Here is a 27,934-nt window from a genome sequence, read left to right on the forward strand (position 1 = left end):
TTATTTAGTTGATATTGGTGAAAACCAATAATAATCATACTCTCTACATACTTTCTTTTAAAAAAATAGAAGTGTTATACTTAGTACTTTTCAGCTACTTCCAGCTCATTTCATTACATAATCAGAATATTAACCATTGGCAATAATGCCAAAAACAAACCCTACTGGTTAAAAGACACAGAGCTTATTTTTCAAGAAAGGCAGCATAAAGAAATTTCAGTCATATTTTCATGTAGTAAGCAGTGCTTAAAGGGGAAACAAATAATTGCCAATACTCTGTTTTTCTTGGCTTCTTGGTTGTGTTATTCGTATATATTGAATGAGTTATGCATGGAGTTTTCAGCGCGCTAGTGTACGCATACTGCATTAATGGTTTGGTTTGGGTGGGGGGGGGGGGGGTCTGATCCCCCTTAGTTGTCACAGAATAAGGTGCCGATACGAAACCATTAACTGCCAGTATTCCACTCCTGAATCAGAATTATACCTGTAACAAGTTGCGGCGTATACCAGGTCACTTCAAGCCCAGGTTGTACGATTACCAAATTTGGCATAATGCTGATATAGTACTAAAAGTTAGGTTTAAAAATTTAGAAGTTCTGTACTGTTTTTAGTACCGGCATACTACTACTACTTCTCATTATTCCACAAAGGAAAAAGCAAGTTAAAAAAAAAAAAAAAAACCTGGAAAAATCCTTCAGCATGTTTAATGCATCCATCCATTTTTCTATGTGGTGCACTTGGGGAAGAACTTCAATTCATCTATGCCAGTTTTGGCAAATTATGAAAAAAAATGGAGGGATGCCAATCAAAAATCTTGTACAGTATATGTTCATAAAAACATTTAATACAGATATAGATACAAACAGGACTTGAAGTGTGGAGTGGCACTTCTCATTTTTTAGTAGGTGTATGCAGGCAGTGTTTTTGTGCATAGCGGCTCTCATTAATATTCAAACCATGACACCCACCCCTGCCTGCCCTCAAAACCCTCAGTGTTTTCCAGTCCACCACCACGCATCATGCATATTCAAACAACACCACAACTAGCTCTTCGAATGAATATTAGAGTATTGCACCACTCAAAACTCATGTAAGCTTGTCCTTACATATAATAATGGCATTCACATGTATCCACTACAGCCACTTGAGAAAACTATGCCGTAAAGGGCTCCAAAATCAGAAATGTTTACACAAGGGCACTCTTGCTCCTGGGGAACAGCAGTAGCTGCAGATTTTGGTTCCAACCCAATTTCTTAATTAGAAACCAGTCATTGCACAAGCGACATGTTTGTGATTCGTTTTAGTTAGCCAAGTTGTTAAGATTCCCAATAAACCAGAACATAATATTAAAATGACAATGGAGCCTGCAGTTCACCACCCAAATTGGTTCCATTTACACCTGTGTGTGTTCATTATGAAGCATCCATTTTAATACAATATTTGGAAAGAAACAATAGAGAAAAGAGGAAATGACTGAAAGATATTAATCTGCCAAAGGCCACAAATCGTTTAGAAGATATGCTTGGAAAATAAAAATCTTCAACATAGAGAATAATGTGTCATGGCAGAATGAAGTCACTACTAAGACACCAAGTTACACAAGTCCTGTTCCAAGCAAAGATGGGTTTTTATCAGGCAACTTGGTTGGAACAAAAACTTGCATGTACTGTAGCAAATCATGAACAAGATTGAGCACTCCTGGTTACAATTCTCATTCACAGCCACTTTCAAAAAGCTGAATAACTTAAGGCATCCAACTACTGATCACCCCATACAACTGCAAACATCAAATGCTTTATTTTTGCTATATCCCTACTTTACTAAGAAAAAAAAAAGCAAAGCAGAATCTTCTTAAGCTGCTGTATGCATATCTTGCCCTAGACGAATATGGAGCAAGGGCAGCATTAGTTGGTGTTGCCTCATAGCTTTGGAGTCCTGGGTTGAAGTAATCACCATGTCCCTATTTGTATATATAGTTGGAAGGATATACTCCCTATTTAAACAGATTTTCAAAAGTTAACTACTATGCCTGCATGTACAGTAGATTAAGTTAACTAGCAAATCTAACTTGGCAATCTTTACCATCAATGTGTCAAACTTTTAACTAATTAAAATGTAATTGAAAATAATGCTACTTTTAAAGGGAATTAAATGAAATCAAATTAAAAGCACCTGCAATTCAAATCTTAAAAATCGTTCATGTCACAATATCTAACACAGTTTTAGTTGTAGGGCTGCAATGATTAGTCGACGTAATCGATGATGTTAACTACAAAAAATTGTCAATGCGTCATAAACAGAACCTTCAATAGAGGCTCCAGGCACAAAGAACCACATTGGGGGGGGGGGGGGGGGACAGTATCGTTTATTGTTTGTCAAGACTGCACATAGTCCTACCAATGAAGAAAGAATGTCTGAGGAGAAGAAGAATGTAGAGGAAAATAAACGTGGTTGAAATGGCGAGTCGGATAGAGGAGGGGGAAGGAGATGGAAAAAAATGGATACAGAAACTTTCTAAAGTGTGGGAGCACTTCACCGAAAAAGAAAAAAAAAGGTTGAATGCAGATTATGCAAAGCAGAGCTTTCTTTTCACAGCAGCACCACCGCGATGCATGAGCATCTGAAACGCAAGCATCCTGGAGCTGTGATGCTGCCATCTCTTGAGAATTTATGCTGGCGCTGTTAGTTAGTTAGGGTCAGATCAGGAGGGGAGGGAGAGCGTGAACGAGACTGAGAAAATAAAAGTGAAAAAAGCTAATTTTTACAAGTAACAAATTTACACCCGATCTGTTCGTTTTCAAATACATGTATTTGTCATTTATTACTAAAATATGAAAAACATTTGTTTTAACGGTTTTTTTTTTTTTTGTTTTTTTTTTTTTAAGTTAAATGCACTTTTTTTGTTTAAAGACTATGTGCACTTTAATTTGTACTGTTTAATGTATTTCTTTTTTATTGTGATGGTCACACTAATATAAAAACATCTGATTATTTTCAAATTTATATGTTTCACTGGTTGTTATTTTAATTTATTATTAATTTTAATCGTGTTAATGCAGAGACATCAGGGCGATATTCACAAGTGGACAGACGTGAGCAGATGAGGTAAGACGTGCACTGGAGCCCAGAACAGGATGTGCAACCACAGGTCGCAGGCTTCAAAATAGTCAGGCATGAAATAATCGTGACTAATCGAAAAAAAATTGAACGATTAGTCGACTACCAAAATAATCATTAGTTGCAGCCCTATTTAGTTGGTCGTAATGTAACTCATTATAATTAGTTATAACTAATCTAAGTGAAGCATTAATGTTTTCCTGCAACACTGTGTGTCCTGGTGAAGGTTGGTTCCACCTTTGCATCCAGAATAGCCTTGTGAGCTTATTTTGGAAAATTTAAGTTTGGGAAATTATTAGGACTGATCAAATGCCACCAAATTTTTCTTTGTAAAATCTGAGTCTATGTGTAGTACAAATATATCTTTCTTAAGGCCGTGATGAACAGCTCTTAACTGCACTCAGTAATGCAAACCCCATTAACAATTCAGAAGATATTCTTTTTTGAGGTTCAAATGCCATACTACTATAAATTACAAAAAAGTTCAGCATGTCCATTATCCAGTTACTTGTTCAAAACACAAAAAACAAATACTTTTTTGCTAGCATTTTGTTAAACAGTTACTTCTGTAATAATCTGCACAGGGAGTAAACAGAAAACTAAAGCCTCATGTGATTGTTTAAATGGAAGACAAGATTCATGACCATCAAATGACAGGGAGAAGAGAGTCACTTCTGTGAGTCTAAGTTTTCCGTTTATGTGCATGTTGATAATTCCAGAAATTTAACAACATCATGATAAAAAAGCATGCATGTTACACACTTTGCACAAGAGATTAGATAACAGGTGTGGATTATGTGACAAGTATCATGAGGTTTTCTTCCTTTTTTCCCCCCATTGATGTTTCTTACATTGTTTGCCATTGCACAGCACTGCTCACTACATGCTTCTGTTACATAATAAACTAATTTATCTCCATTCTGCATTAAACTATGCAATTACATGGGGTAAGGAACATACAGTATATAACAAATATTTTTAGGAGCAGTATTGCTATAATAGAGATGTGTACTATTGTTAGACTTAACATTAACTAACTTTTTAGTACATATACTTAAGACTATTCATCAGTAAAGTGCATCTTTTGCATGCGTACACTCATCTAAAATGTTACAGTTTGCGCACTAAGTGACTAACTTATGTTAAATATTTATTTTTCGTGGATGCCCACTTATGAAACACAATATAAAATAACATGTATACAACCAACATACATAATTATACAAAAACAATGTATTTTACACTACTAAACAAAACCATATCTGTAGTAATATGGTTTGTTATAAATGATTACATTAGATAGATAGATAGATAGATACTTTATTAATCCCATTATGCTAGTAAACGAAATATAATTAACGGCATTTTAAAATTTACTGAAGTAAGGTAACTCAAATAATAACCTGTAGCCATCAGGGCAAACTGCTCTTTCTCATTTAGTTTAACATGGTTTCAGAAGACACTTTTCAGGTTATTAACACAACTTAGCTGAACGTTGTAAATGGAACGCCGAAGATTCCCATGATACAAACGAATAGCCAAAAGGTTACTAAGTACAGACAGAACCACGTTGTTTTGATTCTTCAAAGTATGTTTAATATTGGCATACTGGCAATACAGGCATGGTTGCATGTTCATAATGAGCACAATTGTTGGAGCTAACACGTACGTGAAGTATAACCCACCGGAACTAAAGATTTCAAGAAGCAGTTTGGGAGCACGATTTAAAGTCACCAGCCCCCTCTTATTGTCTCCACTGCGTCCATGACAGTCTCCATTCATTAATCTCACCGAAACAAATCAGCCACAGGATGCTTTCTTTAAAACGCACTAGGTATATATCACTACTCCTGTATAGATAACAGACTTGCGATTTAAAAAGAAAAAAAAATAGCATTTTGAATTTATTTATCATCGTGGTAATAACCAAACCCCGAAAGAACCGCAAAAGCTTAGGCATCAAAAATGGTTTCAAGTTGTTTTTTTATATATATAACCCTTAATAACGAGCGACAAAAGAATTATGTAAAGTTTTCCTCTATTTAAACTTATAGTTTTATGTACGCAAATCACAGGTACTACTTAACGTTGTCTGTATGCCTCCCATCTCCCGCCCCAATGATGAAACACAAGACTGTAAACATCTCTGGCCTGAACACTACCAGCAGGCCTCCAGCTAGATAGAAATGTTCTGACGGCTCTTTGAAGTTTCTTTGGGTCATAAACAGTGGACGAACCAACTCTTACATTTCGTTAGCACTACTTGGGCCTCCTTCCTATATATTCACAATTGAGAACAGTGTTCTGGAACTGCCCTGCACGTCAAATAACATGAACACACAACTAACAGAGGCCCGAGGTGGAAGTATCCCGTGCATGCCGCGGGGCTGCTCGTACACACCAAAAAGAAACAGAAAAGTCCGCTGCCTAGAAATAAAGCTCGCCATTCTACTGCCCTCCCGTACGCACGCACCAAAACGTCACAAATGAAGAGCCGCATCGTACCTGCACAGAAGTCCGGGTCTTAAACGATTGGTAGAATTCCACAATAAGCAACGCACCCCCTCTTCCTTGCACGCAATATTCATCTATTTGTGTTAACTTTCTTTGGAAGAGAAAGGGGAAATCAAAAATATGGTAAAATATGAGCTGCTTCGTCTCTCCTGGCGCAACGCCTGGGAGATTGGGGCCTTACAGGTTACAAAAAGCCTGATGTAGACTGAGGTAAAGTGCCCGAACAGCCCTTTGTTCCTGAATAGACATGAACAATAGCTCTAGGCCCTCCTCTTTCTCACTACTTCCCCCCTCCCACTCACTCAGTCACTCACACACACTCTTCTCTCTCTCTCTCTTCCCCTCCATCTTTCCAACAGCGACTGTACACCCTGCCGAAGACCCTTTCAGAAAGAGGCCCAGAAGCCACGCTCCTTCCGGCTGCCTCCCTCCGCGGCGCGGCCTTTGAAACACGGTGACACCATTACGGAGCTCAGCAGTGCTGCTGTAAATAGAAATCAATGCGAGCCTCTCGGATGCACATGCTGCCATTACTTAAGTAAGGAAAATGAATATTCATCATGTTAGTGTTGACATATTAACCATGTTAAGCGTTATTATTATATTTATTCATACATAGCACCTTTTTCATTAAGTCAGTTTAAATTGGTGTACATACTGTATAAGTCACACAGAAAACACATTGTATATTCTTATTATAATAAAAACAATGCACATTACTAAAATCAATATAAAATCATTAATGTATGTATACTGTTAACAGTACATCAAATAGAAAAAATAAATATATACTTGTGCTTCAGCTGAAGAACTGCAGGAGTGACAATCGGACTTCATTTATTATATGTGTATATATTGTATTTATATTTATATATATATATTTATAATTATGTGTATATATAGTACTGCATTCATCAATTCATCTTTTGAGCCCATATTATATTGAAGCATATAGCGAAAAAATAGGAGCTAAATCTGAACAGAATTCCAGCCCATTACATGAAATCTAAATTAATTCACATCTTTCAATCTGCTATTTTTTGACATATAAAAAAATAATTTCCAGAAGGAATAATAATATTAAATAATAATACATTTTATTTATAAAACGCCTTTCCCATGCTCAAGGCAGTTCATGGAGTCTCAGAAAGAACAGCAGGTTATATGTAGCATTGAATACAAATATCTTCTGCATAGAACACTAAAACAGATAAATTCAGGATATACAAAGCATTAAATCTCTCTATTATATAAAAAAATCCTGGGACAAGACAGGACTTTTTTCAAGAGATTTTTTCAAGGGACAAGACGAAACAACTTTTTTCAAGAGGTTTTTTCAAGTCCCACAAGACGAAACTTTGGCCATGAGATTTTTTCAACTCACTCCCTCCTTTCAACCATATTTAACCACGCACACAGTATTCTCACCTCTCATTCGTGTGAATGCTTTTGACAGACACAGTTCTTGCACTCTCAGCTCTTATAAATTTTATGGCGCAGAGAAACAATGAAGTCAAACGAATTAACACCAAAAATGACAATCGGTTACATGGCAAATTGGTTAAATGCGTACTAAGTATGCCGAAACAGTTCAACTTACAATATCCTGAAAAAGTCGGTTTATTTATTAGAGAGAACGAAACGATATTCACTCTTGGCAGTTATATGTTGCATTGTCCTAATTACTCTCTGTAATGTAAAATAGCTAGGTCTATTATGCATATGTAATAATTCACATGAAAATAACAACCTGTTTAAATTGTACATCCGCTTCCATGCAAGTGGCAGAGCCGCAAAGTGGCTAGCGCATAGCGCCTGCATGGGGGTTGGCGAGCAAAGCGAGCAGGGGGCAGAGCCCCCTAGTAGAATAAAAGACAATAAATCAGAGTAAAATACTAAATTCAATACTAGAAGAAAAGCCTGAACAAGTAACATAATTTGTGATATAACACACACACAGATTATCCTGAGCATATGGACAGAGAGGTAAGTTGAAAGAAGTAGCAGAATAAGTTAAAAGCCTTCCTGAAGAGATGAGTTTTAAGTTGTTTTTAAAAGAATGAATGGAGTCAGCTGATCTAATTAATTTCGGGAGCTCATTCCAAAGTCTGGGTGCTATATAGCTGAAGGCCCTGTCACCCACAGAGTGCAGGTTAGTTTTGGGCACAGCAACGTTTCCAGGATCAGAGGACCTTAGTGAGCGAACACAGCATAGTAATGGAGAAGGTCATTGATGCAGTCTGGTGAAAGACCATTTAAAGCTTTGTAGGTTATTAATAGAATTTTATTTTCAATCTTATAAGACACAGGGAGCCTGTGATGGCGAAGCAGGATGGGTGTGATTTGCTCACTGTTGCTGGTTCGTGTAAGGACTCTTGCAGCAGAGTTTTAAATCAACTAGAGCTGAACAATTATTGATGCAGGATGTGATAAAAATATGGACAAGTTTTCTCAGCATTAGAAAAGGAGAGGAATGAGCAAACACAGGATATGTCACGGAGGTAGAAATTAGAAAGTTTTTTAATGTAGTTTATGTGATTGGAATAAGAAACAATAGAATCAAAAATTACAGCAAGATCATCTTTTCTTAAGTTGTGTCTTAGTGCCAATTTGCAAGAGTTCAGTTTTGTTCCAATTTAATTTTAAAGAGTAATAATTTATAATTAAATAATTAAAGAATTATAATTTCAATGAAGCAAGTTGTGAGCTGAGAAATCTCTAATGAAGTTTCACTTTTAACATTGAAATATAGTAGAGTATCATCTGCATAAATATGATAATCCAGTCCAAAGTTACAAATAATATGGCCAACGGGAAGTAGATATTGTAGATACAGAAGAGCAGAGGGCTGAGTACAGAGCGCTGAGGAACTCCTTGTGTGACCAGCACTGAGCTGGACCTGCTGTTCCCAAGACTAACAAACTCTTTCCCATCAGTCAGTCAGGACTTAAACCACTGGAGGGCAATGCCAGAGATATCCAGAAATGTTCTCCATTCTGGACAGTAGAACATCATGTTTCATAGTGTCAAATGCTGCAGTGAGGTCTAACAGAATTAATTTGCAGGTCTGTCCAGAGTCTGCTGCCATAAACAATCATTGGTTACCCAAAGCAGAGCAGTTTCACAGTTTTCTGAAATCAGACTGAAAGGGTTCTATCAATTTATTAGAAGTTAAGTAATTGGTGAGTTGGGTGACTATAACACACTCAAGAACTTTTGACAGATAATGTGAGAAAGAAATAGGTTGAAAATTGTTAAGATTGCATCAGAACCAGAAGTTTTTAACATTGAGGATACAGAAGCGATTTTAAAAGTGGCTGTTATAAAGCCGGTGTCAAGAGATATATTTATTATTGTTGTAACAATCAGGATTATGGCATGAAGGCAGAATTTAAGAGTTGTGGTGTGGATGGTGTCCAGTACACAAGTAGTCAGCATCATCTTATAAAGCAGGTCATTAACAAATGCAGATGTAACTGGTGAAAATTTAGAAAAGGAGCTGGATGGAGTGGGAAGACAGGGAAAGGTATAAATTGATGATTGATATCATCATCAAATATGAACAACTAGTATTCCTAGTTTTAGTAAAGTACATAATGGTTTAGAATCTTTATTTGTTGAGTACCTCCACTAGAAGCCAGATTATATGATTATACATGTTTAAAATTTCAAAAAAGGATCCATTTGGTTTTCAACTAAACATTCCTAGTTAAAACATCTTGTTAAAGGTGAAAAAAATATTTGTTATGATTTGTCTTGATTTCAACCTTTTTACGTCAACAACATCTTAAATTTCAATAAGGATGTGTATAAGGATGTGTCAAAACTTGATATCCACTGCTTACATATAATAAGCATCATAGTTGTTGGCCCTCCTGCCTCAAAGCTCCAGTGGCCAAGAGTTAATTACAGACCTTAACACTTTCTGCATGAAATCTGGATGTTTTCCTTGTGTTTGCATGAGTTTCCAAGTTTACATTTACTCTAAAGTATACACAGTACAATAACATTCTTACTTGTATATCTCCTAAAGATTAGTGACAGCTGTATGATAGGTTAGAAAATAAATAAATCCAAAAGATTCTAAAGCAAACAATAAATACCACATTAAAGCCAAAGTATAAATTAGACTATTCTGAAAGAAAAAAAAGATGTGAACAGCCAAGTCAATTGCTAGTACTGTGTGATTACAACCACTGCTGACTAACTTTATGACCTGAGGGAAAAGCTGCGCCTGAACCTAGCAGTGTAAATGGTAATAGTCCTGTATAATTAGCCAGAATGGTGGGAGACAGAAACATGATTGTGCAGATTGGCTAATGCCTTTAATAATATTGTTTATCTTTAGTAATACTGCTTGTCTTTCTAAGACAACATGCGGTATATTTGAACAGAATAACAGATGACCCAAAACATTATGATCACTCCCATATGAAACAAATTATGTTGACCATCTCATAACAACTGCACTTGTCAAGTTAAGGGATATATTCGATGGTAAGCTGACATTAAGTACTTGTAGTGGACATGTTGAATGCAGAAGATAAGTGCAGGTTTAAAGACCCGAGTGACAATGATACTTGGGTCTGTCAGTTAAGAAGTCCAAAATCAAATTGCAGCAGTTAGCTGTAAGTCCCATTTCTATAAGCTCTATTCTAAATGGAATAACAATATTAAAAACTAGCTGTTCTCTATAAATAGTGGTCTGCCTTAGCAGATTTATTATCTACGTGTGCCAGTTTTGTGATATGAAGTGTAAGGGATTGTGATATGCCAAATGGAGTTGGTTTAACGTAGTTGGAAAATTGTTTAATGTGTCCCAGCACTAGTCTTTCAGAGCATTTCGTCTCAGTTGGATAGAATGCCATCAGTTGGTAATCACTATTACAGTGTACATTAGTTTTTTTTTTATTTTGGTGCCATGATAGTTGTTTTCTTTTTCAAACTAGATAGAAAATTAGAAATTTAGAAGCAGTAAGAAATCAAAAAATAAAATGGGATAAAATGGAGAGCTGGAAAGGAAAAAATGATACATAAGGTATTAAGACTAATAACTCTTAATCATACTTATGAGAGAAATGGTTAAAAAGCTATTACGAAAGCTAAAAGTAGTGCAATATTGTAGGAAAAGTCAAAGATAACCAAAGAGATTCTTTTACCATTTTAGCAGTAGAGGAACAGGGAAGGAGTGTATCAGGAACACTAAAGAAAATTAAAATATACAGGGAAATAGTGAATGTTCTAACCTCGGATTTTTCTTAGGTTTTCGCATGTGAAGAAATGGATAACATCCCAGTAGTAACAGACACTGCCAGTAAGGTATGTAGTGATTCTGGAAATTGTGGAAGGTGGAGTTCAAAGGCTGAAAATTGAGCAAAATGTGTATCTTAAAGTGCTTGAGGAGGTTAGTTAGTACATACAAAAACTATTGACATGTAATTTGCTAAGATCACTGCACACTGGTGATGTTCCTAAGGACTGGAAGCTACCAAATATTACCCTGTTACATAAGGTGACTGGGCAGTTCCATGTAAACAAGAGCCAAAAAGCTTAACGTGCATCATAGGTAAATCCATGGAATTAATTATTAAGGAAAAGACTGATGGCAATAACTGGTGTATTAGTGAACAGTCAACATGGGTTTAGATGGGCATGTCATGTTTTACTAATAAAGAAGTGGAAATATATAATGGTGTCTGTAGGTTGGTAAAAAAAACTGTCTCAAACAAAGGAAAGAGTGATGGTAAAAGAAACCTTATCAGAATCATTCAGGGGTCAATGTTGAGACCTCTGACCTTTAAAATATATAAACATTCTGGATAACAATATAAATACCAAGCTGTTTAAGTTTGGAGATTATACTAAACTAGGTGGAATGCCAGATAACCTAGAATTTAGCTAACCATTACAGAGGAATTTGGACAGAATGCAAGCTTGAGCAGATTGATGGATGGCAGATGAAGTTAATGTAAGGTATTATACACATGGGAATTAAACTTAAAAGTACCTTTTTATGAGAAACACATATGAGTCATTGTAAAGGCTTACAAGATGTTAGGTTACAGTATATAGCACGATAAGTAGAGTACATTTCAAAGAAGGTTTTGTTTAAGCTATAATAGCGCACTGGTGGGTCCTCGTAAGGTTTACTGACTCAGATAGAGACTGTTAAGATTTTATGATAGTGACTGGGAGAAAAACATAGTCAAGAACAAACTAATGTCAAAATCAAAGATCAAGCCCATCAGGAGTCAAAGCAGAAGCATTAACTAAAACTTAAAGGCCAAAATTTAGAGCCAATTTTTAAACCAGGAAGACAATAAGTAAGAATTTTAATTTGCACTCTTTACGAGAAGTTATCCTTCAGTCTTGGATACTGTGGAAATACACGGGTTGACTTATATATCTTCACTCCAGTGACATCACACATGCTGGGGAATTCTGTGAACAATTGCCATGAAAGCACACAAGGACTTTGCTCTGAAATAGCAGTGGCCAAAAGGTATAATTATAATTATTTTCAACTTTTTCAATTAATCAAAAAAAGTAAAATCACTTGGTTCCAAAACTGCCAATTACATGCATACATTTTAAGTATTAATTCAGGGGATCCAACAAAAATCTGTCAGCACATGCTAATTATAACATCTGGAATACAGTATACAGTTTTGGTCTCCAGGCTACAAAAAAGATATATCAGCACTAGAAAACGTTCAGAGAATACAACTAGACTGATTCCAGGACTCCAAGGTGTGCTTTTGATTAAAGACTGAAGGAGGTGAACCGTCTCAACTTACCTAAATGAAGATTAAGAGGTGAAATGATTAAAATTTTTAAAGTTATGAAAAGAGAACACTAGGCACAAAGAATAAATTACCAAGTAAAGGGGTCAAGATTAGAACTATACGGGCATTTCAAAGTCCTCCTGATGTTATTTTATGGAAACCGAAATCTTTCACAATACAAGTAAATAGAGTTACACCAAGAAGCTATGTTTAATTTGACTAACCTAACCTTTTAGAGTATGGCGGGCCTCGTTGCATGCAAAATTCGAAAGATGTTAAAACAATAAAATATATGCTACTGCATCTGGAATTGGTTGTAAGCAATCATACCCATCATGCCGATAAAATACTGTACTTACAATATTATGATAAAATTTAGGAAGGATTTCAAACATGCAGTGCAAGACATCTCACTTCTAGACTGCTGTTTAATTATTTAATAGCTACTGTTGGTTGCTCCATTATTCAGTACAGATTCTTTTTATAAGCTATAAATGTTTCTGCTCCAGCTACACAACCTAGTAGCTTTATACAGATTTCCATGAATGACCCTTTGTGTGAAGAAGTGCTTTGTGGATTCCATCTTAAATGTACCTTTCCTTAGTTTCTACCAGTGTTAAAGATTATTTTTGTTAATATTACTATAGGATGAACAGTCCAAGAAAAAACAACATCTATAAGCAAAATATCAGAATTGCATAGACAGGAGTATAGTTCTTGTAAAGAATAACTTTAGCTGGTGTTGATGAATAAAATATTGCTTCTGAACTGTTTCTTGCAGGACAGAATGTCAACTCTGCAGTCCTGTACATGGCAGTAAACCTCAAGTGTGGTAATAACAGTTGATCTTAAACACAAAGCATTAAACAGTAGAGAAAATTTGAGGAATAAAGGCTATTCAGTCCCAAGAAATTTTATCATGTTGTAATTTAAATTATTACAATAGAAATGACAGCATTCAATGGGAGCATTAGAGAAAGGGGGATGAGAAGAAGTTTCGGGTCTACAAATGTTCAAGATTAAACTTAATAATAATAATACATTTTATTTATATAGCGCCTTTCCCATGCTCAAGGCACTTACAGAATATAATAAAGAACGGTAGCGTATACAGTATATAGCATTGTACAAACCAGATAAATAAATAAAGAAGATTAAGACAGTGAATTCTGGAAAAAAAAAACAGACAACATAATTGATGGCATAGCACACACACACAGGTTACATTAGCATCTTGACAGAGAGGTAAACTGAGAGAAGGGTAATAAAGTCAAGTAGAGCTAAAAGCCTTCCTGAACAGATGAGTTTTGAGTTGTTTTTTAAAAGAATTCGTGGAGTCAGCTGACCTGATTAATTTTGGTAGGTCGTTCCAGAGTCTGGGCGCTATACAGCTGAAGGCCCTGTCACACATAGAGTGTAGATTAGTGTGGGGTACAACAAGATTGCCAGAATCAGTGGACCTTAGTGGGCGGGCAGGCACATAGTGATGGAGAAGGTCACTGATGTAGTTTGGCGTGAGGTTATTTAAGGCTTTGTAAGTTATTAGTAGAATTTTATATTCGATTCTGTAAGACACAGGGAGCCAGTGAAGACGGAGCAGGATGGGTGTGATGTGCTCGCTGCTGCTGGTTCGAGTAAGGACTCTTGCAGCTGAGTTTTGAATAAGCTGAAGCTGTAATATAAGATTAGAAGGGGCACCTGCCAGTAGGGAATTACAATAATCGATGCGGGATGTGATAAAAGCATGGCCAACTTTCTCAGCATTAGAGAAGGAGAGGAAGGAGCGAATACGGGAAATGTTACGGAGGTGAAAGTAAGAAAGTTTCTTAATGTGATTTATGTGGGCGGAATAAGAGAGGGAAGAATCAAAAATGACACCAAGATTTTTTACAGTAGAGGCAGGTCTGATGAGATCACCGCCAAGATAGACTGGGAAGGAGCTCATTTTATTAAGTTGCATTTTAGTCCCAATTTGCAGGAGTTCAGTTTTATTGCAATTTAATTTTAAAGAGTTCTGCTCCATTCAGGTTTTAATTTCACTAAGGCAGGCTGTGAGGTAAGAATTATTATTCTGCCGTAATGGGTGTTCTTGGCAGAAGTTAGTGTTTCTCTGTAAGCTCTTTGGTGGTCAGAGAAAGCCTGGATGTGCACGGTGAGGCCAGTCTTACGTGACATTTTCTCAAGGCATCGGCCAGCTGCTTTCATAGATCGCAATTCTGAGTTATACCAAGGAGCTGAACGTTTAAAGGAAACCTCCTTATGTTTTAAAGGAGCCGTTTTATCTAATGCTGAATGAAGGGCTGAGTTATAGTGGTCAACAAGACTATCTAGTGTTGAGGGAATAGCTGAAGACAGTAAAAGATCAGAAATGGGTCCAGAAAGGATAGAGGGACAGATATTTTTAAGGTTTCTGTAAGAAATTTGAGAATTGAGAGAGTCTATTTACAGTTAAACCCTTTTGGCAAAAACAAAACAGTACATTCACATTAAACAAACAAAGTTCTAGGAGATTGTCAGAATGTGCTAACACCACAGTGGTGATGCTGGTGTCCCAGATGGATTCAGTCTAGTATCCTTACCTAGCCAGGAAGCCAGTATCCTGGAACAACAGGGGGAGATAACTTATGTGAACTATTTGCTTCCCGGAGACACTAGATGGCAGCATCCCCCTGGACTACAGAACCCATAGGGACACCCGCAGGTCATGCTGGTGGCTGTAGTTCTGTGGACTGGCCCTGCTCCCTATGTACTTTTGTGAGGCTTCCACCTGACCCAGAAGGACTTCCTATGGACAATGCCCTGCTAAAGGAAGTATGTCCGGGTCATATATAAGAGGAGCAACTCTTCCTCATTCAGATGGGGTCAGGCGAGGAGCTGGACAACACTAGATGAGAGGAGGAATAAACGAGACAGACAGAAAGGAAGAGGAGAGTAAGAAACACTTGTTTATATACAATGTGTGAGAAGCCTTTTGTAAGGTATTGTGGTTAATAGACTTTGGATTTCAACACAGGACTTGTGTTGTTGTGTTTGTGTCTGGAGTTTGGGGTCCTGCAACACCCCGTGCTGGTCACAAAAGTTATTTTATTATACTAAGCAAAGGACCACAATATTATTTATGGGTACATCCACCTCTCTCATTTTTAAACTTATCACAAATAACATTTCCAGGGTGCTACTCTCTATAGCAGTTCATGTACCCTATATGTGTGGAACATCTTCAGTGGACTTTCCTGACAAGATATGTGTTTCTCTGTGTTCTCACATCATTTTGTGTGTATTAAGCAGCAAACAGTTTCTTCTTCATGAGGTATGCTCAAGACTTTCCAAGTAGGGGATTGAACTGTGACAGACTGTGCAAGGGCCAGAGAGGATTTTCATGAATCTCCAGTTGCAACTACATTAACTCAAGTAAAACACAGCATCACAGTGAATTTTTCCTAGCTACTATCACAAGCTGAGGGAAAATTCTTTCCAAATGGCTATACACTTCTGTAGGAAAAGAGAGATACAGCACACAAAATACAATTCACAGACAGTTATTTTCTGAAATGTCACATCTCAAATGCATATTATCTTGCAGACAGACATTGCCATATGTACTTGAATGTCCCCACTGAAATTCTGAAATTGTCAGACTGCTTTTTTGCATCAAATCCCTCCACATTTTATTCTCACCAGTCCTGACTATTCTCTCATGCCCACAAGTTTTAATGTGTAGAACTGGAAGGGATGATTCTGCTTGATGGATCTTTGAGCACTTGCCATTGTCAGCGGATTAATTTGCAGATGTCCGGCACTCTAAACAATCTGAAGGCTGCAATATGTAGCTGGGATTTGTGGTTGTCTATTCTGTCTGATGAATGCATTTTTATTAATTTTCCAGAACAGGTATCGGTACACAGTTATATCAGATATATAAACTGTTGGCAAAAATAATTTAAAGGGTCAAACAGAGAAACTGAATATGAGCCAAAAATCGTAACTGAGTCACTTTTAAATAATCTAAACGTAACCTAAGCAGTTTCGTTGTTCCTTTGTACTTCAATTTCGTTGTTCCTTTGTAAAAGTGACAATGACAATAAAGATCTATCTATCTATCTATCTATCTATCTATCTATCTATCTATCTATCTATCTATCTATCTATCTATCTATCTATCTATCTATCTATCTGTAGCAACTGTATAAATGCAAACTCAGCCTGTATGGACTTCTCAACTCATATTTTACCACTGCAGATTTTCTCTAGCATTGCTCCAATTACCCCTATGCACCCACCATAGACAGTGCCTATGAATTTCACTCTCAGCTAATTCTCTTCTTAAAGCAACCAAAGTACTTTATACACCATTCTTAGCTTTTGCATGGCATCTGGATGTTTTCTACATTTCTGACTGACTACTTCTTGGTATTCTTGTTTTTGTGGTAGTAGAGGGAAATATATCAAATAGCATAATCAAAGTAATACAGTAAGTCATTTATTGACTTACAATGCTTCTAGGGTATTGAAGCCAATAAATCTCATACAGAAAGAGAATGTTTCAATGTGGTTATAGATGACCATGAGTTTGCATAAATGAGATTTCCAATGTTAAATTCAACCAAATGGTATATAGCCATGAATTTTGATGTATTTTTAAGCAACTATTTTTTAGCATATTTGCCATACTTTTATCTGATGGATTCCCAAACAATAATAAAAATATAATAATAGGAAAATCCTACAAGTAAAATAGGCATCTTCACTGGCTTGGATATCATAAAATGATTCATAGACCAGCAATTCTACTCTACATCAATGAAAAAAGCCATAGAGACAGAATTTAATTAGTTTAGTAAAAACCTTCAGTAAGTAAAACATTACTTTAATTATACATGTACTGGAAAGATGACCTTTACCTATACAAAGATTATTTTTTAAGCAATAAATCAACACCACAGATTATCAGAATGAAATAATCTCAACTAATGTGAGAGAATAATACAATGTCTTAAATGCAATTTATGTCAGCTGATTTATGAAGATAAAAATTAAAATACACACTTAGTAGATGAGCTTTTAAATCAACATATGTTTTCAAAATAAATCAGAGTCTTAGATTGCTTGGTGACTGCAAGTTATCCTGGTATTTTTGTGATCTATGACTATGTACACTTGACAGTAATCTTGACTTGACCAAAGATGGGAGTTATTTTGTACCTATTGCCACAGCAGTAGGCTTCAGCTCATTGCTTTTTTTCTATCTCTGATATGTCGGCCTTGCAGTCTCTTTGTATGCTGCCTCTCATTTCTTATTTTCAAATGTATCATGTATCTATTCTGTTTATTTTTATTTACCCATTGAAGTCAGCAGATTTGCAGTATCTTACAGATGTTTTCTGCATTTGTTTTATCTTTCTGTGTAGCTTACTGTTTCAAGTTTCGTTGTATTGCATACATGTTTTCACTGTGGGCTATTCTTCTTTGCTTCAAACATAGAATTGAATATATATATATAAAACACTTAAAATATCAGAAAAAAACAACTAAACAAGGAATTAAAAAGAGCTGCAATCTCTAAAAATGACCAGGGTTTAATAACCATCTAGGAAAAGCTTGGGTTGCTGCTGGAGAAGGTGTTGGTGAGGCTCTCAGGAAGTGCATACCATGTGGTGTGTGTGGAATCCTATGCCCCAGTGAAGTGACAGAGACACAGACACTGTGCTGTACAAATTGGTACCATCCTTCAGATGAGATGTATAACCGTGGTCCTGACTCTGTGGTAATAAAGGAAAGGTGTTTCCGGATGTACTGTACTGGTTAAATTGCTCTTACTGGCCAGGTCATTCATGCCCCCTAATTATCCCCTGTCCCTTACTGGCTATCTCTCTCTGTCTCACTCACGTCTTCACCAATAAATATCTAATGTGTGGCATCATCCAGGAGGACGCTACACATTGGTGGTGGTAGAAGTGGTTCCACACTGTCTACATAAAGTGGTTTGAGGTTAGAAAAGAGCTGTATACATGTAATTATTAGTATTATATTAAAGAATGTCTTCTATTAAACCCATTAACTCCAACTGTAGAATCAGAAAGCTTGAGCCCATACCTGCATAATTAATTGCAATGCAGGAAAGGGACCAACTCAGTACAGGGCATTAATCTATCACAGGGCATACTCACTCTCAGTCACAGGGGGAGAACCTAATGTTGACAATTAGCCTAATCTGTTAAACACACAGAAAAAAGTAGGGCAGACACAAAGAAAATACAAATTCTACACAGACAGTGAGCTAAGAAAATACAAATTCTACACAGACAGTGAGCTAGGTGGAATTTGAGCATATTCTATTGGAACTCTGATACAGTAGCATTAATTAGTGCTTTTTAATTAGAAAAAGCCACAGTGCATTAAAATCGTGTATTTTTTTCTTAAATAGATTGTCATTGTATATTTTTTGTAAATACAAAGTTATTTCATTTATGAAATGTAAACTGGTATAATTAAGTGCCGGTGATAATATTACTCCGGTCATTGTACATGTGACAAAATGACCCTATAAACCTGTAGTTTTGTTTATTCTATTGTTGCTGATAAAACATGTTCCGTTATAGTATTTTATATTTTTATAATAACGGCATTTTTAAATATTTAAAAATAATATTAAGAAAACTTTTCAAATACTAATTTCTTCAGGTCCAGTTTAAAAGATTCCAGCCATACACTATGTCAAATGCGACAACATCCCCCACTCGCTCCGCCAGTCTCTCTCGACTGAGTGGCGCCTATCTGTAGCACTGTCGCTGCTGGTGAAGTGTGCGCATGCGCAAGCAAACAGACCTCCCAGTGGTAGTCTCCCCTGCCCCCTTTCTCCTTTTCTCGCGTGCAGCGGAAGTACAAAATTGGATGTGTCCCCAGAGAATGTAGGCTCTTCCATCAATATTTCTCCCTCCCTTGTTGCGTGCAGGCAAAACAAATCGCTCCTCATACAGACTCACCACAACAGCGCCAGTACATTTAAATTTAAACGCGCGTGCGTTTAGAAGAGGACTACCAAATGCTGCGTCCTTAAATAAGATAAAAAAATACGTAAATAGGCCAGAAGGTCAGTAAAACACGCCTGGCTCCTTTAACTACTAGGTATGATTATATGACTGAAAAGAAGGCATAAAACATTTATCATAGATGACTGGGGCAAAACGTGTCGATATGTGGGAAACAGTAAAAGGAAAATGTGCACAACGATCAGCATTATGCAGTTTTTACTGCCTGTGTAGTTTTGTAATGCACAGATATAATAATAATACATTTTACATATATAGCACACTCCCAATAGCATAGTAATCTCTAGGTGCATTGCAAAATAAACAGCAATTATAAAGCAAAACTGAATAAATATATTTAAAACTATAAACATTGAAAAATAAATAAATAAATACAAGTTGAAAAAGGAAATGTATGTTAAGTTTCTTTTGAAAAACAGCCAATAATGCCGAGGACTGAACAGATTGTAAAAGATTGTTCGTGAGCGCAGACCAATAGAAAAAAAGCACAGTTACTTATAGTGCGCAGCTTCATTTGTGGCAAATCCAATAAATTAGAAAACCTGCCAGGTACGATCTACATCAAAGAGAACCAATCAGTGTATGTAAGCTGAGTAGATTCTGGAGATAAAGAGAAGCCATAGTAACACATTTATAGACAAGGTATAAGACCATAAAATGGATCATCTCCTTAGCAGGCAAAATGTGAAGTGATGGTAAAATAGGGGTTACTTATGTATACTAGCGGCATACTGAATAATAATGTGTGTGAAATGATTTTTTCCATTTTGAATACCTCATAAATAACAGTTTTCTTTCAGATAAGCATCTGGTTGCTAAATAAGAACTATAACATGAATAATACAAATAGAAAGATCATATGTAGTTTAGTGTGGACATATAGGGGGCCAAAGTTGCTCTAAATTTGCAAATATGCAACGGTGGACCAATTATTTTAAAAGTTAAAGACATCTAATACTAAAGAACAATCTCTGAAAATTTTGTCAATCTAGGATTAACAGGTTAAAAGTTTTGAATTATGTATAATTGTCATTTTTTTTAGTAGCACTTGTTTTTTTCTAACCCCCATTTTAAAGCTTCCATATCTCAGAAACTAGTAAAGATACTGTATTAGCTTAAATTTGGCATACTAGTTTACATCTTGCCTGAAGAAGGGGCCTGAGTTGCCTCGAAAGCTTGCATATTGTAATCTTTTTAGTTAGCCAATAAAAGGTGTCATTTTGCTTGGCTTTTCTCTACATTATTTAACAGTAAACTATGCAATATATATATATATATATATATATATATATATATATATTGTTTTAATAATATAATAGAAAAAAATCATGTGTTTTGCTTGTTTTGAGTACACCTGGATAATTAACATGTAGATTATTTGACAAGAGTAACATGGGATTTTTTTTTCTTTTTTTCATGGTCATTTTTCACATTGTTTGCCATTGTACAGCACTGGTCACTAGTGACTTCTATTATATCATAAACTTTTTTCTTCTTCATTCTGCATGAAAATATGAGATTAAAAATTTTCCTCAGCCACCACTACAAAATACATGGGGTAAGTAACACATAAAAATATAATGGATTGTTCCTTTAACGAGAGCATAACGTCAAAGTCAAAAGGACAAGCATAAATTCTTAAATGGGAGATGAAAAATAATTTAAAAATTATTCTGAAATGAATCAACCTTATATTCTGTCTCCCTGATAGCGTCACATGATTTGGTGGTCTGAGTCATAACTATGGCAGCCCCCCCCCCAAAGAACAGTACAAATAAGTTATAAACATTTTCTGTAATTGCGAAAATGAAAAACCAATGCAGAAAACATAATCTTCAAGGTTCAAAACCCCAAATGGGGAAGGAAATTTAAAAAAAAATCCTTTCAGGAGGTTAGAAAAAAATAAGTAAGAAACAGCATTATAACATTTAATCAAGCTATGCATAGCTAAGGGATATAGCCTATCCGGAAGCATACGACACAAAGAATGAAACTTCCAGTCCCATGTAAGGCCCTCTCATGCTAACATCTACACTTGGACCAGGCAAAATAATCAATTAACCTATCCCGCACATAAAAATCCATGCAAGCCTGATTAGAACATAAATCTACTAGGGGGCTTCGCCCCCTGCTCGCTTCGCTCTCCAACCCCTGTGTTTGGTTAATTGGATATACAATTTTACATTTTTTTTTTGGAATTGTTTCAATTTCATTATTTTCACTTTTACTTTAAAGCTTCATTAAAAACAATATTTTTTGGAGACACATTGTGACAACGCAACATATAACTGCTCGTGAGTGAATATTGTTTCTGTTTCTGTAATAAACAATCCGAGTTTTAAACATTTTACTACGAGTGGCATATCACGATCTCCTTTGGTGTGTAAAGTTATTCGTGGAATATATACATCACCTTTCTTTTTGCCTGTTAAAATGTGCATCGCTTCATCAATCAGAGATCATCAATATATACCCGACCGAATTGTGTACTCTTTGAAATTTAACTTGTCGTTCCTTTAACTGTTGTGGGACCACAGATTCTCATAGCATATGGTCCATTATTGTGTAAATCAACGTTTTGTCCATTGAATGATGTAAATGCAGAAAGACTTTGTTGTCTACTCCTTTTTCAGACCTCAATTTGTCCTGGTATTTTTTCAATTACACCTGGTTCTGATGATTAATCACCTTTTGTTTGCGGTGATGCAATCGTTTTTATCTTTTCACATGATAAAGTGTCACAAAAGTTTTACTTGAACAATCGCTGACTTCCTAACCCCAAACACAACTTTCTAGCACCCTCTCCAACGCCCCCCCTTACCGCATCAAATCAATACCCCGCTATCAGTCCTCCGTGCTGTACTCCACCTTCCCTCAATCGGACCTAACAGTCACTTAAAACCAAAAAGCCCTCAACCTGGCTGGGACGCTACAATACTTTCGAATTTTACTGCTTTCATATTCTGTACTTTTGTCTGCATGTGTATCGCGCCATCGTTTGTTTGAGCCTTTCGAATTCCACTGCTTTCATAATCTCTTATCTGCCTTTTTTTCTCTCCAATGCCTTTGGGTCTCTATTCTCCGTATTGTCCTTATACGCTTTATATGCGCTGAGAGCACATGATTTGTGTGTACTATGTGATTTTACACGATTGATGTTTTTTTGATGGGTGTGCTCTTATATATTCCGTACTATCTTTGTGGACCTTTGCGGACCCCGTAGTGTCTTACGTTTGACTCTGGGGTGCAGTGCAGAATCCTCTTTTCTGTGTGGCTGTGTCGTTACTCGTTAGCTATGGGCGCGTTGTTTATCCAGGCGGGCTCGTGTTTGTATATCCGTCAGTCGAGCTTGTTCGTTTTGAACCCGTGCCTGCTTTGCTTCCGCAGTTTGAGACGCGCGTTGTAGGCGCCTGCGTTCATTGATCTTATCCAGGTGGGCTCGTGTGTGTATCGTTGAGCTGTATTGTGTTTGAATTTGGTGTAAAGCGTTCAGCGGTTTGTACAATCCCAAGCAGCACATTATTCCTAACTTCACTTCGCAGTAGTGCCACTCACAATATGGCGGTGACGCCTGCTTTTATTTGCTATTTCCGATAGTTGAGCTGTACGCGCATGCACAGTACATCTCATGGTCCCATCGCCGTGTACCTGCGTCCATGCCATCCGGTTACCTGCGTCCATGCCATCTGGTTTACCATTCTCGGTTAGTAATATGGATTTTTTTAGCAGGAACCTCTCTGTTAACTGAGATTAAGAGGACTTACATTTATTTATTAAAATTACTGGTAATAAATATCCAGCATATCTGAAACTCAACTTATCATAACTGGGGTTATCTCTTGGGTTCCCAAGCTCCCTCCAATGGTTATATGAACACAGTAAAGTTGTTTTTAATTAAAAATAGAAGTCAAATTCACACAATGAATATTTTAAGTACAGACTGCTTGTATTTAATCAACTGAAGCATTCTAAGTATACTGAGCTTCTGTAGTAATACAGCAAAGTAAGTATTAAATAAGTATTAGATCAATATATGGCTATATAAATTTATTTTTGTTTTTGCCGAGCAGCAAGGTCACAACAGGATCCAGATCTGGTGTTGAGATCCTGCCTGTTCTTGAAACCCAAAAATGATGACAAGTTTTAAAACAAAAGCCAGACTTACATGTCTGCACGAAATTAGTGGGCCTCACCACTTCAAGCAGACTGGGCCCCAATGTCAGGGGGCAGGCTTTCAGTCAGCACAGTCCCAGAAGTGGGGCAAAGGATTTAAATATCAAAATGCCCACACAAGGAAAGGAGAAAATAAAGAAAAACTTCTTACCCCAGAACAGGAAACAAGATTCACTCAATATTAAAATAATTATTATAAGGATGCAGGTAACAGAAAAAAAAAGTTAACAAAATATTTTGTCCTAAAAGTCAAACTTAATAGCAAATAAAACCTAATCTGATAAACCAGAATAGTACCTTATTTCATGATTAGGGCGTCAAAACCTAAAAGTGAACAAAGCCAAATCTGATAAACCAGAAAATTATCTTATTTTGTGAGTAGGGAGTTCAAAAACAGGAAATCCAAAATCAAAAAGAAAAAAACAAACATCAAAAAACGGTCAGGAACAATAAAGGTTGCTTCCTCTTAAATACTGTAGGGGGCAGTTCACTAGCTGTAGCCAATTTACTACTATTTGTTTCTTAGTGTTCTTCCTGTACAAAGCACTTGCAGTCTGTAATAGGTTTAAAATGCTACTGACTGAGTCATTATTGCAACCAAGTAAAATGACCACAACACCAACTCCCAACTGCCTGAAGTAGTGTTTTCTTTTCCTAAATAGGGCTACTACATTACAGAGTTCAAATTAAAAACACAAGAATCTGTATACTATACTGTACACATAAGACACCCATAGAACTTCTGAGCTGACTAACTCCCCCAAAGTCTCAGCAGAAAATTCTCATGGGCTTCAAAATTACCTTCCCTGCCTTTTAGTGAATTTTTAATAGTCAAACCCTAAGTGAATGGTAAAAGCATACCTGTTATTCTTATATTTATTTTTATCATAACCATTTTTTCTACAATGAAGATTTTCTATAATGTGCTGTCTGTTTTTATTTACCTTGAAATACTTTTTATTTAATTTATTTTTTTTATTTTTAAGCTCAGATATCCCTCTCATTTATCGTAAACACTCATTTTTTAATTTACATTGTTTTGAATTGCATTATTATTATTATTATTATTATTATTACTATTATTGCTTTATGATTGTGCTTATTGAAAAGGTGACTTCCAACAGCTAAAATGATAATGGTTCTAAAGTAATAGTAATGTATTTGAAGTAATTTGATATGCAACCAAATGAATTTAGAGAAGAACAATATAGTGGTTATCATTTCTGCCTCACAGTTCCAGAGTCCTAGGTTTGAAGCCTGCATATGGACACTATATATGAAGTCTGCATGTTCTGCCCATGTTTTCATGGTTTTCTTCCCACATCCTAAAAATGTGTATGTTAGGTTATTTGGAGACTTAAATTTTTTTCTCCTGGGTAGCATGTTGCCACAGAGGTAATGCTGTTGTGCTGCAGGAGGGAGACTAGGGTTCACATCCTGGGTCCTCCCTGCGTGGAGTTTGTATGTTCTCCTTGTGTATGCATGGGTTTCCGCTAGGTGCTCTGGTGTCATCACACAGTTTAGGTGGATTTGTTTTGCTAAATTGGCCCTTAGTGTGTGTGTATGTGGGTGTGCGGTATGTGTTCGTCCTAAGATGGACTGCGCCCTGTCCTGGGGTTGTTCCTGCCATGCGTCCTATGTTCAGTATTAAGCAGGTTAGAAAATAACATGATAAATTATCCTTGTGCATGTGTCTGTGGGTTTGTATGTGCTTGAAAATGCAATGGCATCTTATCCATGGATGGTTTCCATTTAGTGTCCAGTGCTGTGTTCATAAGTACAGGCTCTATGTGATCTTGAATTGGCTAAGCAAGTAAGAAAATGGACAAATAGACTAAATATTGTTGGTTAGATGGAAAAAGAAATAAAAAATCCTGCTGCAGTTCAAAGGTCAAACACAAGAAAGCAGTTTCATGTAGTAAACCACACAATTACAAGCATGTTCCTATTGTAAATTTGCATTATCAGAATCCTTTTCAAATTCAAGTTCATTTAACAGAGCATATTGACAAGGTAAAGTTTTGTTTTTGTTCAACAATGGCATGTATCTATATGTTGGGTTTATTTTCAATTATACTTGTAGACAAGCTATATGACTTCCATCTCTGCTTTCTTAATGAAGACATAGTACACTAGAGTAAAAGACATTTTTTTACATGTGTTGCATCATGTTAACATGCTACAAATATCATAAATGAATTTCCAATTGAACTGCCATTAACAAGGGCCAGAATAAATGGGTTCAAAAAAGGTGGTGAAATAAATGTATAATCCTTTAAATAATATTTATGAAACATTATGTAAGTTTTATAACATTGCTTAAAAAGCGTGATAAAAATTCAAAAATATTTATCATATTTGCATGTAATACATAAACATGCAATTACCATTTCCTTAAAAAGTAAAATGCTAATGCATTTAAGAAATGCTAAATCTTTAAATTGTAAATAAGTATAACAGAATTTCATAAAGCATTGTTTTATTTGGGATCATATTAAAAGCATCAGTTACCACACACAAAGTGTATGATTTTCTCTTTAGTGCTTAAATTAGACTAAATCTGATTAATTTTAGCTAAGTTTGGGGGTTTATAAACTGATTTTATTGTAAATGTTTTTACTTACATAATGTAATATCTGCCACAACTCAGTAAATTTTAAAATATTTTTTACAATTGAAGTTTAGAAGCATTAATTGGGTCAATGTGATATGGTCAGAAAACTCTGATGTACGACATCATGTGATGAGTTTTTCAAATGCATATTTAGAAATTGTTTATTTTAATTATTTAAAACTATACTCAAATACATTACTTACCTGCAATTTCAAATTCATCAGCCATGGTTCTTTTCTCACTTTATCTATACTGCTCCTCTCATAGTATGCTGTTGCAGTTCTGTTACCCTGTTTTTGTATTTTGTCAGTACACCACGTGGCCTATAGTGACTAAGAGGACTTATCATTTGATGCCTTACTTGCAGAGGGCTTGTGAGAGAAATTACGTTGATAGACACATGGGCTATGTACCCCACCCAAGCTTCTACACAGCACCCATTTCAGCCAGCAGGAAACCACAAATAAGACGTGTTACAATGCTGATAACACAGCAACACTACCCTTTCATTGCAACACAATAAACACAGGTCATTGGAGATCTAGAGTACAAAAAACACACATTTACTCTATTTGAAAGTTCTGGTTCCTTTTTGTATGTAACCATAAAACTAAAAATTTGTTTATTTATCCATTTGAAATGAATAGGGGGTAGAGAGAGGGAGTTTTGAATATTCTAAAACTCATGAACATTATAGACCAATCCCAAAAATGTGTTTTTGACAAAAATGTTTCTAGAGCAGAATGAAAAATAAAGAAAACCTTTCAGGCACAGTTTTGAAACAGTTGATTATAATGCTAACTTTTTATTTTGGCAAATTAAAATAAGAAATTAATGTACAAAGCTCTGCATCACACATTAAAATACATTCTACAACATCCTGAGCATAATGCATAATAGCTGTGGTATCAAAAATTAATTAAATGATTCATACTTTCATGATCCTGAGGAGATAGCAAAAGTGATTATTATATAATGTAACACTCTTTATCCTTCTTTATTCTGTTCAGAGTCACTGGGTTCTGGGACTTTTTTGGAAGTATTAATTGCAAAGTAGGAAGAGTTACAGGACTGGATACCAGTCAACTGTAGGGCCCATCCAAATAAATGCCCATAATCACACTTACATTGTGTCAATTTAGAACTGCTAGTTAATTTAAAATGTACATCTTTGCCATACTGAAGAAAAAAAAACTGTTTTCCCAGAGACAGTTTAACTCATATGGACAGACCATTCCAATTCCACATGAAAAGACAGTGAGTGTGTCCCGCTAAAAACTGAAATTGAGATACAGTATTTGAGTATGTTATGGTAAAAACACAATTGATTCCATATGTAATAAATAATCTGAGTAGTATCCAAGTATCCAATAAAAATATAAACATTTCAGACAAACAGAATATCAATGACAGATCTTGACTTAAAAAGTGTGATCAGACCTGCTGTATGAAGTATAAGGAGGACATATATATAACACAGTACTTGAACATTCACCACAAATTATTCAGCAGCTCAATAATAAGGAATATGCAGATGCTTTGTAATGGCACTGACCCAGCAAAGTTTAATTTTGAGCAATTCCTAGTAGCCTAATAAGGAAAACATGTTTAACTATATTTTAACTAAGGCAGTAAAAGAACGAAGTAAGTGTGCAAAAATCAAAGCCATTGCAAAAGTAAAA

General features: G+C 35.9%; 1 protein-coding gene across 6 annotated transcripts in view; it reads right to left on the reverse strand.

Annotated features, from left to right (window-relative positions):
* The window catches only part of ldb1a (LIM domain binding 1a), a 176,911-nt gene that overhangs the window by 111,213 nt on the left and 37,764 nt on the right, over positions 1 to 27,934 (reverse strand). Inside the window, exon 1 of one of the 6 annotated variants that reach the window (XM_028795721.2) lies at positions 26,456 to 26,578. The exons of 4 other annotated variants lie outside the window; for them this stretch is intronic. In XM_028795721.2, the coding sequence (XP_028651554.1) occupies positions 26,456 to 26,480 (25 nt within the window). In that variant the 5' untranslated portion in view covers positions 26,481 to 26,578. Of the gene's footprint in view, positions 1 to 5,622; positions 5,911 to 26,455; positions 26,579 to 27,934 lie in introns of those variants that run through there. One more of the 6 variants, XM_028795723.2, reaches the window with a different exon arrangement.

The sequence above is a fragment of the Erpetoichthys calabaricus genome, chromosome 2 (assembly GCF_900747795.2).
Source record: "Erpetoichthys calabaricus chromosome 2, fErpCal1.3, whole genome shotgun sequence".
Taxonomy (NCBI): domain Eukaryota; kingdom Metazoa; phylum Chordata; class Cladistia; order Polypteriformes; family Polypteridae; genus Erpetoichthys; species Erpetoichthys calabaricus.